Source organism: Mytilus trossulus, chromosome 9 (genome assembly GCF_036588685.1).
Source record: "Mytilus trossulus isolate FHL-02 chromosome 9, PNRI_Mtr1.1.1.hap1, whole genome shotgun sequence".
In the NCBI taxonomy this organism is placed as follows: Eukaryota; Metazoa; Mollusca; class Bivalvia; order Mytilida; family Mytilidae; genus Mytilus; species Mytilus trossulus.
The window spans coordinates 978,110-994,455 of NC_086381.1; the positions used below are offsets into that span (position 1 = coordinate 978,110).

General features: G+C 32.4%; 2 protein-coding genes across 2 annotated transcripts; both read left to right on the forward strand.

Annotated features, from left to right (window-relative positions):
• Nucleotides 1–7,290: 7,290 nt before the first annotated feature.
• On the forward strand, nucleotides 7,291–9,541 carry LOC134683538 (uncharacterized). Its single transcript, XM_063542850.1, has 3 exons — nucleotides 7,291–7,621; nucleotides 7,831–7,972; nucleotides 8,982–9,541. Exons 1-3 carry the CDS (start codon nucleotides 7,291–7,293, stop codon nucleotides 9,217–9,219), a joined length of 711 nt encoding a protein of 236 aa, XP_063398920.1. The 3' UTR covers nucleotides 9,220–9,541.
• A 4,013-nt stretch (nucleotides 9,542–13,554) lies between these two features.
• LOC134683539 (toll-like receptor 6) lies at nucleotides 13,555–16,074 on the forward strand. The gene has a single exon (XM_063542851.1). The coding sequence runs from the start codon at nucleotides 13,555–13,557 to the stop codon at nucleotides 16,072–16,074; it is 2,520 nt and encodes an 839-aa protein (XP_063398921.1).
• The last annotated feature ends 272 nt before the right edge of the window (nucleotides 16,075–16,346 follow it).

Genomic DNA, 16,346 nt, shown 5'->3' on the forward strand with positions numbered 1-16,346 from the left:
TAAAATTTATGAGAATCCAAAAAAGGTTAATACCACTACGCGATTGAATGATTTTGACGTTTATGGTTCAACGTATATAGTAATTCATAATAGAAATATATCGAGTGGTATTTGTGGCCGCCGTCCAAGCCGACGGCGATGACGTAGTATATGGTTGCTATGTCTCGCTTTTTCAACAAAAGTAACTTGCTTGACAAAATTTGATAAACATGATTTTTTTTTTTTTTTGAAATACTTCCGGATACTATCTGATGATAAAAACGAGCTTCTGGTACACATCCAGGATATATTCAGGAGGTTATCAAATTTTTATGAAATTAAGCCATAGAATAAATGTTATGTTAACAGACAGAAAAAACTAAGTCCATTGATAAGTAAAAAGGGACACAAAGCATTTTTTTTCAAAAGACTCGATTAACAGTTACAATGTATAATGTGAGACCCAAACTTTCTTATCGAAACACTTTTTCTTTATAAAAGTTATACAAAACAAATTACTTTTTGCTTTTTTGTTTATTCGTATATCGTTAATTAATAAGTAGACGCTATCGACCGAAAGAAAATAGTGAAGATTAGATGGAAACATCAAACTAAAGATACTTAGGAAATATTTTAAAATAAAAAAATAAACAGAGGAACTAACAACATCATGGTAGTTGTTAACTATAGTTTCTGATTAAACTTTGTCTCTTTATCAAGGTTTTTTTTTTTCATTACAAAAAAGTGATATGATATTTCTAATAATACACTGAACCGTGAAAGGTACAATTATAAAATCTTGTATCGAAAGTTTACCTATGCATTACTTTTAACTTCCTGATATTTGATACTGCATTTGTAATCACCCTATATTTGTTAATGTGTTTACGAAATTCCAGATGTTGTAACCTTTTAACACAGATGTAAATAATATTTCAGAATGAATGATAAAGCTGATTTAATAATAAAAAAAATAAAGAACAGTGTTGCATTCAATATCGTAGCGGCTACATAGGACTACGTAGATTTATAACTATTGAACGTGTAGCTAGGCAAAAATCTACATAGTTCTACGTAGCCGCTACGATACTGATCGCAACCTTGTACATAATTGGAAAAAGAAGTGACATCATTTATGACGTAACATGAATCGCATATATTATTATCAACGTGAAAGCAATTGTTATAATTGATAACATTTCTTTATCACATAATTATATTACCATGTGTACTGTTTATATTTTAGAAAATATATAAGTACTTCTGGTTTATAACTGAATTTTAAGATTAAACATCTTCTGACAATACTCACAAATTGCGCACATCTATTTCAGCTAATATTTATCTTGGATATAGTGTTATGCTATAAACATCTGGTATCGTTCAGAGCAGCCTTGGTGAAATTCATGGTTGTATTAAATCATGAATCTGATGAAATGTTCCAAATATTAAGTTTATAAAATCCTTCGCAAAAAATGCAACTGTACTAAAACTTCAACTTGTTGTTAACATATTTTGTTTTTATTCTTTTAAAGGGGAAAAAAAGAATATTACAAGACACCTTTGAAACAGTAAACAACATGAACAATGTGTTAAAATCTTATTCTCTATTAAAAAAAACATATAACAAAGAAGCACACAATAGCATTAAGACTTCTCTTATTAACACACATACAGAAAAGATTACACAAAGGAGTAGGTTCGGTAAGGGCCGATGTTGGCCTCAAATTTCAAGTTCATCTAACGAAAGTTTTTGGACACTTTTTAAACATTAAAGTGTCTATTTCAATTGATTCGATTAGTTTCTGTGAAAGATTTTAACTGATTTAGTCATTAAAATCGCTCTCATTTAAGCTTAAGGTGGCTCGTGGGTACACAAATTTTAGCAAAAAATTAAACCTTTATTTTTTCATTACAAATTTTGTTTATTACACTATTAGTTGTTACTTTATGATATGGTAAAAAAAAAAAAAAAAAAAAAATGATTTGGTTTGGCCCCAGATGACTTTAAAAATTGAAAACGCTCCAAATTATCTCCCTTTGGTGCAAAAATGCCATTTTCTGGCCTTAAATTTGAAATATCTTTTTTAACTCATCGGTGACCTACATTTTTTATTATTGTTTTCAAATAAGCTGTACATAAACTAAATAATTGTAAAATTTAAGCGATTTCTTATATTAGGTTATTCTTTTATTTCGATATTTCCTCTTTTTCTCCTATTAGTTCAACAGAAAAAAAGGACATTAACAAAAATGTATGCTTCTTCCAGAGGCAGATTTTAGCTTAAATGAACGGTGACCCCATTTTTTTATTTCATTTTTCTTTTAAGTATAGGATAAAGTTCATTTATGAAAAAATATAGCGAAATCCTATATTAGAAAAAAAAAATCATTTATACCCAGGAGCCCCCTTAAATATGAAAAATCTATCAAGTATGCCAAAAGAACGTCACTTTTCAAATAGTTTTTGTCACGATTGAATGTGGCCGCATCCGTGTTCATCCTCAAACCTATATATGTTTTGTATTATCATCAAATACGACTTACATTTTAATATAATGAATGAACACGAATGCGGCCACTTTTACTTTAGACGGAAACCGTCTAAAAATTGACCAAAATGCTAAAATTTTTAAGATGTCAGTAATTTAGCATGATTTTTATTGATGCTACAACGCGATATTTGTGCATTGTATCGTCAAAAACAGCTCATATTTATGTAGCAGAAGCATTTTACTTTCCAAAATATAGCTTAAACATTACATTTTCACAATTTTCTGAAACTGTTATATTTTGGGGCCAAAACGGGGTCTCCGTGAACCTATTCATTTATCATAGTACAAAAATACAAATACAGGGCCAGGTCATGTATATGATAAAGCAACATGTATAATAATGACAGTTTGTTCAAGTACCACAAGTATCTAAATAACAATAAAAACAAACAAATATTTAACAAGAAGCACAAACAGTCATATGTAAAATTCAAAAATCTCAGTGATTGCTTTCTTATTTTTCTATTTTTATTTATGCATGCAAAATTCAACCATAAACTACCAAAAGACCTTAAGTACTGGAACCGAAAGGCTAGACTGACATTGACTCTAATGTAGAACTGCGCGTTTATGAGACAGAGCATGCATTTTTGATTTATTTTATGTATTTAGTTTCTGATTCCATTTTGTAAATATGTATATAAAATGTACTTATATAATGCATAATAAAATATTATTTACACAAACGTCACTTTTGTCGTACAGGCAAATCAACATCTTGTATTTTCATTGACGTTGCAAACTATTGACTTGCTTTAATAAGAAAAACACCAAATGGTATCGTTGATATGCTGATAAGTCTAAATCACATATACACACTACATATAAAACAATATTTGACTTAAGACCACATACTGAAGTCTCAGACGGTAACATACATGTCTACACACTACATATAAAACAATATTTGACTTAACACCACCGACTGAAGTCTAAACCACATATACACACTATATATAAAACAAAATTTGACTTAACACCAACGACTGAAGTCTAAACCACATAAACACACTACATATAAAACAAAATTTGACTTAACACCACCGACTGAAGTCTAAACCACATATACACACTACATATAAAACAATATTAGACTTAACACCACCGACTGAAGTCTGAGACGGTAACATACATGTGTACACACTACATATTAAATAATATTTGACATAACACCACCGACTGAAGTCTGAGACGGCAACATACATCTGACACACTACATATAAAACAATATTTGACTTAACACCATCGACTGAAGTCTGAGACGGCAACATACATCTGTATACACTACATATAAAACAACATTAAACTTAGCACCATCGACTGAAGTATGAGACGGCAACATACATGTGTACACACTACATATAAAACAATATTTGACTTAACACCACCGACTGAAGTCTAAACCACGTATACACCCTTCATATAAAACAAAATTTGACTTAACACCAACGACTGAAGTCTAAACCACATAAACACACTACATATAAAACAAAATTTGACTTAACACCACCGACTGAAGTCTAAACCACATATACACACTACATATAAAACAATATTAGACTTAACACCACCGACTGAAGTCTGAGACGGTAACATACATGTGTACACACTACATATTAAATAATATTTGACATAACACCACCGACTGAAGTCTGAGACGGCAACATACATCTGTACACACTACATATAAAACAATATTTGACTTAACACCACCGACTGAAGTCTAAACCACATATATACACTACATATAAAAAAAAATTGACTTAACACCACCGACTAAATTCTGAGATGGCAACAGATATGGGAACACACTAAATCTAAAACAATATTTGACTTAACACCATGGATTGAAGTCTGAGATGGCAACATACATCTGTACACACTACATATAAACCAATATTTGACTTAACACCACCGACTGATGTCTGAGACAGTAACATTCATGTGTACACACTACATATAAAACAATATTTGACTTAACACCACCGACTGAAGTCTGAGCCGGCAACATATATGTGTACACACTACACATAAAACAATATTTGACTTAACACCACCGACTGAAGTCTGAGACGGCAACACACATGTGTACACACTACATATAAAACAAAATTTGACTTAACACCACCGACTGAAGTCTGAGACGGCAACATACATGTGTACACACTACATATAAAACAAAATTTGACTTAACACCACCGACTGAAGTCTGAGACGGCAACATACATGTGTACACACTACATATAAAACAATATCTGACTTAACACCACCGACTGAAGTCTGAGACGGCAACACACATGTGTACACACTACATATAAAACAATATTTGACTGAACACCACCGACTGAAGTCTGAAACGGCAACATACATGTGTACACACTACATATAAAACAATATTTGACTTAACACCACCGACTGAAGCCTGAGACGGCAACATACATGTCTACACACTACATATAAAACAATATTTGACTTAACACCACCGACTGCAGTCTGAGACGGCAACATACATGTGTACACACTACATATAAAACAATATTTGACTTAACACCACCGACTGAAGCCTGAGACGGCAACATACATGTGTACACACTACATATAAAACAATATTTGACTTAACACCACCGACTGCAGTCTGAGACGGCAACATACATGTGTCCACACTACATATAACACAATATTTGACTTAACACCACCGACTGCAGTCTGAGACGGCAACATACATGTGTCCACACTTCATATAAAACAATATTTGACTTATCACCACCGACTGAAGCCTGAGACCGCAACATACATGTCTACACACTACATATAAAACAATATTTGACTTAACACCACCGACTGCAGTCTGAGACGGCAACATACATGTGTACACACTACATATAAAACAATATTTGACTTAACACCACCGACTGAAGCCTGAGACGGCAACATACATGTGTACACACTACATATAAAACAATATTTAACTTAACACCACCGACTGAAGCCTGAGACGGCAACATACATGTGTACACACTACATATAAAACAATATTTGACTTAACACCACCGACTGCAGTCTGAGACGGCAACATACATGTGTACACACTACATAAAAAACAATATTTGACTTAACACCACCGACTGAAGCCTGAGACGGCAACATACATGTGTACACACTAAATATAAAACAATATTTGACTTAACACCACCGACTGCAGTCTGAGACGGCAACATACATGTGTCCACACTACATATAACACAATATTTGACTTAACACCACCGACTGAAGCCTGAGACGGCAACATACATGTGTACACACTACATATAAAACAATATTTGACTTAACACCACCGACTGCAGTCTGAGACGGCAACATACATGTGTCCACACTACATATAACACAATATTTGACTTAACACCACTGACTGAAGCCTGAGACGGCAACATACATGTGTACACACTATATATAAAACAATATTTGACTTAACACCACCGACTGCAGTCTGAGACGGCAACATACATGTGTCCACACTACATATAACACAATATTTGACTTAACACCACCGACTGAAGCCTGAGACGGCAACATACATGTGTACACACTATATATAAAACAATATTTGACTTAACACCACCGACTGAAGCCTGAGACGTAACATACATGTGTACCTATTTTACGAATAGAAAATTCAGTCAATCCAAAATATGTTTAGCATATAGAAGAATTGATGCATTGCTTTACCTTAATGATGTGGCTGTGTGTTGCAACTCCGGATCACGACTGCTTCATTTTTATCATCTGTACATATCGAAAGTTCTATGTTTGGCAAATTCTGTAAAACAGGCGGTAAATAATCAACAAATCTATACAGACATTAAACTTAGTCCAGTAGTTTTCGTTTGTTGATATGGTTCATAAAAAGTAAAATCACAAAAATACTGAACTCCGAGGACAATTCAAAATGGAAATTCCAAAATCGAATGGCGAAATCAAAAGCTCAAACACATCAATCAAATGGATGACAACTGTCATATTCCTGACTTGGTACAGGCGTTTTGTGTCGTAGACAAATATTAGATTTAACCTGGTTTTCTAACTTGCTTAACCTTTTATTTGTATAACAGTCAAATTCCATTACATTGACAACGATGAGTAAACAAAACAACGAGACGAAATAGGTACAAATGTCAAAAAGACGTTTAACAGTCTACTTTGTGTTATAATCTTATACATCTTAATAATAAACAAATATGTAACAAAGAATCGCAAAAAGGCATAGCACAGATATTAAAAATTCGTTTTTCATTGATGCGTGCAAACATACTGTCATTACATGACTGTGTTTAAATGTGTAACTTAAAACCTATCTTTGTATAATGAAAAATTATATCAACAACGAAGAATTACTAAACATCTAGAACTTAAAGAAGTGCATTTCAGATATCAGGTCACAATATGGAGGGGATTATACTGTATTCAGTATTATATATTATCATTCGTACATGCATCAGTCTGTGATATCAAATTTGAATTAAGGGAAAATGAAGAAGTAACAATAGCAGATTGTAAAAACAAAGGACTGACTGTTATACCTCAGGATTTACCGGGAGATATTAAAGTTTTAGATATGAGTTTTAATCTGCTACGAATGATTGAGAACAATTCTTTTGTTAATTATAAATACTTGCAAGAACTGTTTTTGAGACAGAATCTACTTGATTATTTGTCTAAAAACTCATTTCAAGGATTACACAAACTTACAATACTGGACATGTCTGAAAATATACTTGATCTATCTAACGTTTATTCTCCAGAACTATTTCATCCAATTAACAACTTAACGAAATTGGATATCAGGAGAAATATACCTCGACCAATAGTCTTTGTTACGGATTATAATTATCCAGATAATGCATTCGGTATTCTGACGGAGTTGTCGTTCTTAGCTATCGATATGATGCCTTTACCACACTTTGGAAGTGGGTTTGGTCAAATGACCACTCTTAAAGAATTGCACTTTGATTCATGTTATTTAGTTCGCTTGTCGAATGAAACCTTTCAGAGATTTTCATCTTCCGTGGAACAGCTTACTCTCAGACATTGTCGGTTACACTTTGTTTGCACAGAATATAACGCATTGTTGCCGTTTCCAAACCTTCTTGTAATAGATTTTGCAGGAACGTTCATCTGAAGCACGCTTTGCAGCTGTTACACCCATACCGTTTTAAAAATATTACGACAATAAACTTCGGTCATGTGAGTGGCGTGAGTATTGACAGGGTTGATATCCCGTATGTTCTGACAATTACAGTGGATATGATGAAGAACCTGAAAACAATGTGTGTAGAAAATCTAGATTTATCAGAAGATGGAATTGTAGATTATGAGCCTGGATCTTTGTTTTCCTTCGTTCACTCGGAATGTTTACGACATATCTCCTTTAAAGGGAACAGGTTTTTGCTTTTTAGCGAGAAAAATCTAAAGAAAATACAATAGTTTTTTCGTCAAACTGTTCGATTGAAATCGTTGGACTTTTCACGTAATGCTGTCAACTATGAGATGAAAAATTCAGATACTTCAAATTCAGATTTAAATTGTTCATCTTACAGTTGTGTGATATTACCAAAGTCACTTGAAAAAATAGATTTCAGTTACACAATAGCAAATACGTTTCCAAAAATGTTGTTAATAGTTCCTAAAAATAACAGCCTTATATATGTGGATGTATCTTATTCAAATATAAATCTTGCCTTGATTATTCTTCAAATTCGACTGGAAACATTTATTTCTAATGGTGGAGATTATTCATTTGCATGGAATCAATTAAAAAACGTTCTCCATATAACACTCTGTAAACGATTGTATGGAAAAACGCTGACCTAGATATTACATTTAGACTATACGGAAATCAATTATTTAACAATATAAGATCTATCGAGTCAATGGATATATCTGAAAATGATATTTGGTATTTTCCGGACGGATTATTAAATTCAATGCAAAACTTGACATATCTTCATTTGAGTAAAAATTCATTTCAGTCTATTCCGATACAACTGAGTGATCATACTAAAATACAAATACTGGACTTAAGGAAGAATCGATTAACAAGTGTGAACTCAACTATCAGAAGCTGGGCAGATCGGATGCAAGACCTACATGGAATGACTTTACATCTCACTGATAATGCATTTGAGTGCAATTGTGACAATATAGACTTTGTAAGGTGGATACAGATTACAAAGGTTGAACTTGATAGCCGATCATATAAATGTAAATTGTCTAACGGAAGTGTTATTGAAACACTTATTGCTTACAACTCTTTATATGACTTGTTCGCGGACTGTAAGAATACTATGTGGTTAACTTTTGCATCAACATTATTATCGACATTTATCACGATTTCACTGTTACTTTTTGCCTATAACAAGAGATGGAAAATCATCTTCTCTATTTATGGAGTTATTCGCTGATTGTTGAGCGCGAGGTCTGGAAGTGCTACCAATATGACGTGTATATATCATATGAAGGGGATATTGTCATTTGGATTAAGAATGTATTAATACAAAAACTTGAGACCGAGTGGGGACTGACGATGTGTATAAAAGATCGAGATTTTTTAAGTGGTCCGAGTCAAGCGGACAACGAGGCAGAAAGCATTAAAAACAGTAGATCCATTATATTTCTGATCACGCCTTAATTCCTATCGTCACGTGATTGCATGTTCGAACTTGACAGGGAAAAGTATGAAAGAATTACAAAAAATTTGGAGCGTATTATTATCATTACAAAAGATACAACTATTACTGATATTCCTGTAGAGTTTTCGTACATTATGAATTATGCGTTTATTGTACAATGGCCGACAATTCCAGAAGATTTTGATGATACTTGGAGGAAACTGAGGATGTTGCTTACAGATGGCTTAATTGCTTAACAATAATTATCGTCATAGAAATTGAAAACCATGAACATACCATGAACGTTCATTATAAAACATGTTCAACTACTCTTCAAGATTTCGATCAAATTCTTTATGACGTCAATTAAAATTAAATGATGCTGAAGTTGTGGTGCACTCGCTGGTATGACATTTCGTCATATTTTTTTAATCTCATTCGTTAAATTTGGTGATGGTAGCAACATTGCTTCAGTAACAAACTGTTTTGATAATAAAGAAATGATGAAAGCAATATACATATAATAACATGTCATAATAATATATAATCAAAATCTGTGTTACATCAAAGAAAATTTGACAGAGGCTGAAATGATGCACTTGCTATTATATTATTACTTCATATAAGAGTTTGAATTCTCCATCTTACTAAGTGCACCAGCATGGTTGTGTATTATATTATATATTACACGTATAGGTATTTTGACATTATACAAATGCATGTCCTGCCAATATCAAACTCTTATACATATACAGATAACGAATTTAATAAAATTTAATGAGCTTATAATTAAATTGATTTATTGTATCAACAATACATTTCTTTGTTTTTCAAATTGTGTTAAAATGTACTTCAGTCCATAATTTAGAGTTTATCATTTAAAAGAGCTCGAGGGGCAACAAATACCATTGGGATAGTCACAATCATAGATCGAAAATAAACTGACAACGCAATGGCTAAAAAATTAAAAGACAAACAGACAAATAACAGTAGACCACACACATCATAGAAAATTTAAATACAAGCAACACGAACCCCACTAACAATGGGGCTGATCTTAGGTGATCCGGAAGGTTGAGTAGATCCTGCTCCACATGTGGTACCCGTCGTCTTGATTATGTTATTACAAATCCGATAAATAGTCTAATTCGGTATGTCAAATTTGTGATGAAAAGCGAAGTAGATTGTAGCTACGACATTCGTTATTTAAGATCATCTGTGAAACTGTTATTCCATAACGCTAAACCAACTCGTGGTGTCGGAAGTGAAATTTTTAAATGGACGATTTCAACTTCACCATTTGAAAATCTTTATTGGCTTTCATGTGAGCAGTAACCCTCTATAAAGGAAATCATGCTATGGAATAAAAGTCCTAGAATACTGTATCAGTTATGATATATATATATATATACACCATGTATTGTCCTTTATATGTAGTTCTATGGGCTAGATGCGTTCAACATAGTCATTTTTATGTTTTTTTACATTAATAAGGCCGTTTGTTTTCTCGTTTGAATTTACATTGTCTTATCGGGGCCTTTTATAGCTGACTATGCGGTATGGGTTTTGCTCATTGTTGAAGGCCGTACGGTGACATATAGTTGTTAATTTCTGTGTCAATTTGGTCTTTTGTGGATAGTTGTCTCATTGGCAATCATACCACATCTTCTTTTTTATATAGTCAACAAATTATGAAACATTTAGTGAGAGAACATCATCTATATATTCTTGCAACAATATACTAGTATTCCAACATACAAATGACGCGCCTCGTCATGTATAAACACGTGTAATCGATCAATTTTTATTCCATGTTCATTTTTTAACAAGATTGCACAACCCATATTCATATGTATTGTATATTTCAATTAAATTGTCATGTATCATCAAAAATGTCAGACGTTTCAACATTCATCGGCAAATTCAATAAAATCTGAATATTCAAGGAATTTCAAGGAATAATTTAAAAATATGAATACTTATTGTCAAGACCTGCTGTTCTATATAGAAAGTGTTGGATGTTATCATCAACATGATTCACCGGAAGTGATTTATTCAAATATCGTTCATTAACCTTATGGATTTGTCCAGCAGCTAGATATTGTTTTGCCTTACAAGTTGTTTACCTTCAGTGACCAATTGTTCGATGGTCTATATTGTTCCTGCTTGAAATAAACAACAAAACAAATCTGCAGTTGTATATTCATTGCGCACATTGAATATGCACTAAATCAAACGAATGTATCTTTCATTTTAATTACTTATCATGTAAAGTAATAATATACGAATACCGTTTAGACAGCTCCTATTCTATAGTTTAATCTAAAATTACTTCTTTTATGAATCTGTTATACTAGTAGTTATTCACTAAAAGTTATTAAAATCAACACACTTGTCCTATTTGTTTTGGGTTTTTTCTCTACAGGTAAAAGTGACCGTTTAATCTTCTTTATGTGCATAACGCATTGATAATATACGGTGATGAAACAGCAATGGATTTTGATTTGATAAGAAGTGAAATTCAAATAATGAGATTGCTTTAAATAGACATTGTTTTCTTAAATTCCCATTCTCTCTCATAAATAAATGCGGATGAATGTTATGTGTCAATAGCACATTTATTCTAACCAACAGTTCCACATTTATGGGTACCCCTAATATTTGTATAGGTAGTGTTTTGAACAGAGAGGTAAAAAGCTTTTTTACATAATTTTGTTATCAGTTACTAAGTATTCAGCCATTTTGTAACATTCTTAAGATTATCAAGTGTAACAAAATCTTACCATTATCAGACTGTCATATCAAATATGTTATAAAAACAGGAACGGGCATAAACCGATTTATAAAAAACAAAGGACTGAATTTTAAACCTTAGAATTTATCGGGAGATATCAATGTTCTAGAAGTTAGTTCGAACCAATTAACAGCTTGTGAAAACGATTCGTTCGTTAATTATAAGTTCCTACAGGAAATGATTTTTTAAGAAGAAAAACAAATGAAGATTTATCTAGTGTCTCATTCAAGTGGTATTATAATATCGCCCCTCTTGACAGTTCTCACGATATGCATACTAGTAATTTATTATAATGTTTATCCCGCTGGAATATTTCTTCCAATAAAAAACGTAACAAAATTGGATATCAGAAATAAACTTTCTCAACCGATATATTTTGATGAAGATTTATTCCGACCATGAGTTGTGATAGGAATTGATATGAAGCCTGTGCCACAATTTGTTCGGATTGACAACCAGTTCACAATTTGCTGATAGTGTACACATACAACATAAACAAATAAATGTGAATCTTGTTGTTAAATTTAGATTAAATTACTCCAAAATTGCCTTTAGAATATTAATCGTGAAATTCGTGCTTACACAATACGCGGAAGTTCTTTTACGTAAGTACCGTAACGGACGTACGTGTATTTGAAACTATTTTCTTTTTTTTTTTATATAAAAAGTGTGAATTATTTGAAATATGCTTATTTTTGAAAGATGACCTTGATTTTAAAAAGAATGCTTTTTTACCAGATAAAACAAATACTCGTAATGCTTATCGGTGAAATGTAATACGTGGTCCCTTTGCGTTCGTTCGTGCGTTTCATCAAACGTAAAAAAGTTCTAACAACACGGTAAGAACATAACTGTCCAAAATAACAAAATATAATTGAAAATAAGTATGAAGACAGACATATTGAATTGGCACGGTGTAGAGAAAAATAAAAGTCACGTGTAAGTAATTTCTTACATCAAATTTGTAAAGGGAGATAAATCACTTGTAAGTAATTTCTTACATCAAATTTATAATGGGAGATAATCACTTGTAAGTAATTTTTAAAGGGAGATAAATCAATTGTAAGTAATATATTACATCAAATTTATAAAGGGAGTTAAATCACTTGTAAGTAATTTATTGCATAAAATTTATAATGGGACTATATTGTCTGACTCGTTTCATGACCAATAAAAGATTGATAATTCATTTAGCTTTTTTTCTCTTGTGTCTCGAATTTTATATATTTTCTTTAAAATTAAGAATCAGGACAAAATATCATCCTGTTCTCATTATAAAGTACACGGCTGTTTCCGTATAGAAAATATAGAACATCAATCATTTGATAAAGAAAAAGATAAAAACATGCATTAAGTCTACTCATGTTAAAAATCAATATATTATCTTCAATAAAAAGTATTAATAAATTTGTCCTTTATATTAAAAACAATTTGAGCTGATAAAATTCCATTTGTCCTAGATACAGTGGTGTTGACTTATAAAGCATATGTTAAAAACCATGTGAACGTTTTTGATATCCATGTCACAACATGTGATCGTTTTTTATATTGATGCCAGAAAATGTTGAGGATAATTATTTATTCAGTTATTTCTATTGTTATTCAGTGTGATGTAATCCCTCGATCATCAGACTGTGATATCAAATATGTATTTAATGGGAAACGTGGACTTACAATAGCTGATTGTAAAAACCGAGGACTGCAGTTTATTCCTCAAGATTTACCGCCGGATATAAATGTTTTAGATATATCTTCAAATCATTTGAGAAGTATTGAAAACAGTTCGCTGATTAACTATACCCATCTACAAGAACTTAATGTGAGAAAAAATCAGCTGAAACATTTATCTCAGGAGTCTTTCCAGGGATTACACCATCTTGTTGTGCTTGACATGTCTCACAATCTGCTTGATTTATCTTATGTATATTCAGAGGAATTATTCCTTCCAATTCAACACTTATCAAAATTGGATATCAGGAGTAATATGCCTCAACCTGAGAATTATAATAAACAATTCGACTATCCTGATCATGCGTTCGGTGTTCTGAGAGAATTAACTTTCTTAGGAATTGATATGATGCCTGTGCCAATATTTGGAGGCGGATTCAGTCAAATGAAGAAACTTCGAAAATTATACTTTCAATCTTGTTATTTAGTGCGTCTATCAAATGAAACATTCCAGAAGTTTTCATCGTCTGTAGAAGAGCTTTATCTCAGAAATTGTCGATTAAACTTTGTGAAAACAGAATATGATGCTTTGAATCCGTTTCCAAATCTACGTGTACTAGATTTGTTTGGAACGTTTATGCACCTCACGCGTGCCTTACTTCTTTTACATCCATACCGTTATAGAAATATGACCAAGATTAACTTAGGTCATGTCAGTGACCTAATCATTGATAGTGACGACCTCCCGTATGCTCTGACAATAACATCCGATATAGTGAAAAACCTGAAATCCATTTGCATAGAACATCTAGATTTATCTCAGAATGGAATTGTTGATTACACAAATGGCTCTTTATTTTCCTTTGATTACCCAGAATGCCTAAAACATCTTTCATTAAAAGGAAACAGGCTTTTACTAGCTCATATAAACAATCACGAAGAGATTGACTCTTTTTTTAGCAAAGCTTTGCGATTGCAATCTTTGGATTATTCATATAATGTCGTCAACTTCTTCATAGAACATTCAATGACCTCAAGATCAGCTTCTAATTTTAAAAGTTCTGGTGGCAGTCACGTAATTTTGCCAGCATCATTAGAAAAGTTAGATATAAGTTTCACAATAGTTAATACTTTACGCTTTCTATTTATAGTTCCGACAAACAATAACCTTACTTATTTAGATATATCTTATACAAATACAACTGTTACCATGCTTTTTGTTGAACTACGGTTAGAGACATTTATTTCTGCTGGAACAAGGTACAGTTTTGGTTGGAGGGAAATAGACCGTTTTCAGGAGACCAACTTAAAAAGATTAGTATTGAAAGACGCTACTCTAACTCATGGAATTGAAACATATGGGAACAGGTTTTTTGAGAAATGTCAATCAGTCGAGTCACTGGATATATCAAAAAATAGCATTTGGCATTTTTCAGACGATATTTTCAAACCAATGCCAAATTTGTCAAACCTTTATTTAACTGACAATTTTCTCCAATCTATTCCAGAACAACTGAATACGCATACAAACATAAAGGTACTTGATGTTAGAAACAATCTCCTTACGACTATAAATTCACTCATTAGAAATTGGGCAGATCAAATGCAAGCAAATCATGGAATGACTTTGTCCCTGGACGGCAATGCATTTATTTGCAACTGTGACAATTTAGACTTTATACGGTGGATCCATACTACAAAAGTCGATCTGGATAGTCGGTCTTATAAATGTCAATTACCAAATGGAAGCGTTACTGATACACTTACTGCCTACAACTCTTTTTCCGAATTGTTCGCTGACTGTAAGAGTACTATGTGGTTAACCTTTGCTTCAACATTGTTATCTTCATTTATTACAATCTCGTTACTGCTTCTGTTGTATAATAGGAGGTGGAAGATTGCCTTATCTTTTTATGGAGTAATTCGGCGTACTATTGAACAAAAAGTTCGAAAGGCATACCAGTACGACGTATATATGTCTTATGAGGGAAAGATAGTTATTTGGATAAAAAATGTCTTAGCACCAAAACTTGAGGACGAGTGGGGACTGACCATGTGTATAAAAGATCGAGATTTCCTAATTGGTGAGAGTCTGTTGGATACTGAGGCTAAATGTATCAAAAACAGTAGGTATATTATTTTCCTCATCACGTCTGAGTTCAAATCGTCACGTGATTGTTTGTTTGAACTTGACAGAGCAAAATATGAAAAAGTAACAAAAAATCTAGACAGAATTATTGTAATAACAAAAGATATCATAATAACTGATATTCCCTATGAGTTTTCGTACATTTGGAATTATGCGTATGTTGTACAATGGCCGAAAGAGGAAGAAGATTTAAATGATACATGGAGACGATTGAAGATGTTGCTAACGGATTGCCAAGTTCAAAACAAACAAGCAGCTCATTAGAGATTCAACATTAGGTGGTAACATTACTATTGAATATCATTCACACTCAAATTATTATATCAACTTCATGAAATTAAGTTAATGAGTCAAAAAGCGCAATAGACATATCATCATAAGGTGACAACATTTTAAGACGGATTTCCAAGTTCAAAACAAACAAATAGCTCAATAGAGTTTCATCAGTAATTGACAACATTATAAGACGGATGGCCAAGTTCAAAACAAACAAGTAAAAAGATAGAGATTTCAACAGAAGGTGATAACATTTTAAT

Excerpts from the sequence above, each read along its gene's own strand:
- LOC134683538 (XM_063542850.1), top strand. The coding sequence starts at position 7,291 with ATGTCTGAAAATATACTTGATCTATCTAACGTTTATTCTCCAGAACTA. Across the intron at positions 7,622-7,830 it reads ACAGCTTACTCTCAGACATT|TGGATATGATGAAGAACCTG; the intron begins GTCGGTTACACT and ends TGACAATTACAG. Across the intron at positions 7,973-8,981 it reads ATCTCCTTTAAAGGGAACAG|TTATTCGCTGATTGTTGAGC; the intron begins GTTTTTGCTTTT and ends CTATTTATGGAG.
- LOC134683539 (XM_063542851.1), top strand. The coding sequence starts at position 13,555 with ATGTTGAGGATAATTATTTATTCAGTTATTTCTATTGTTATTCAGTGT.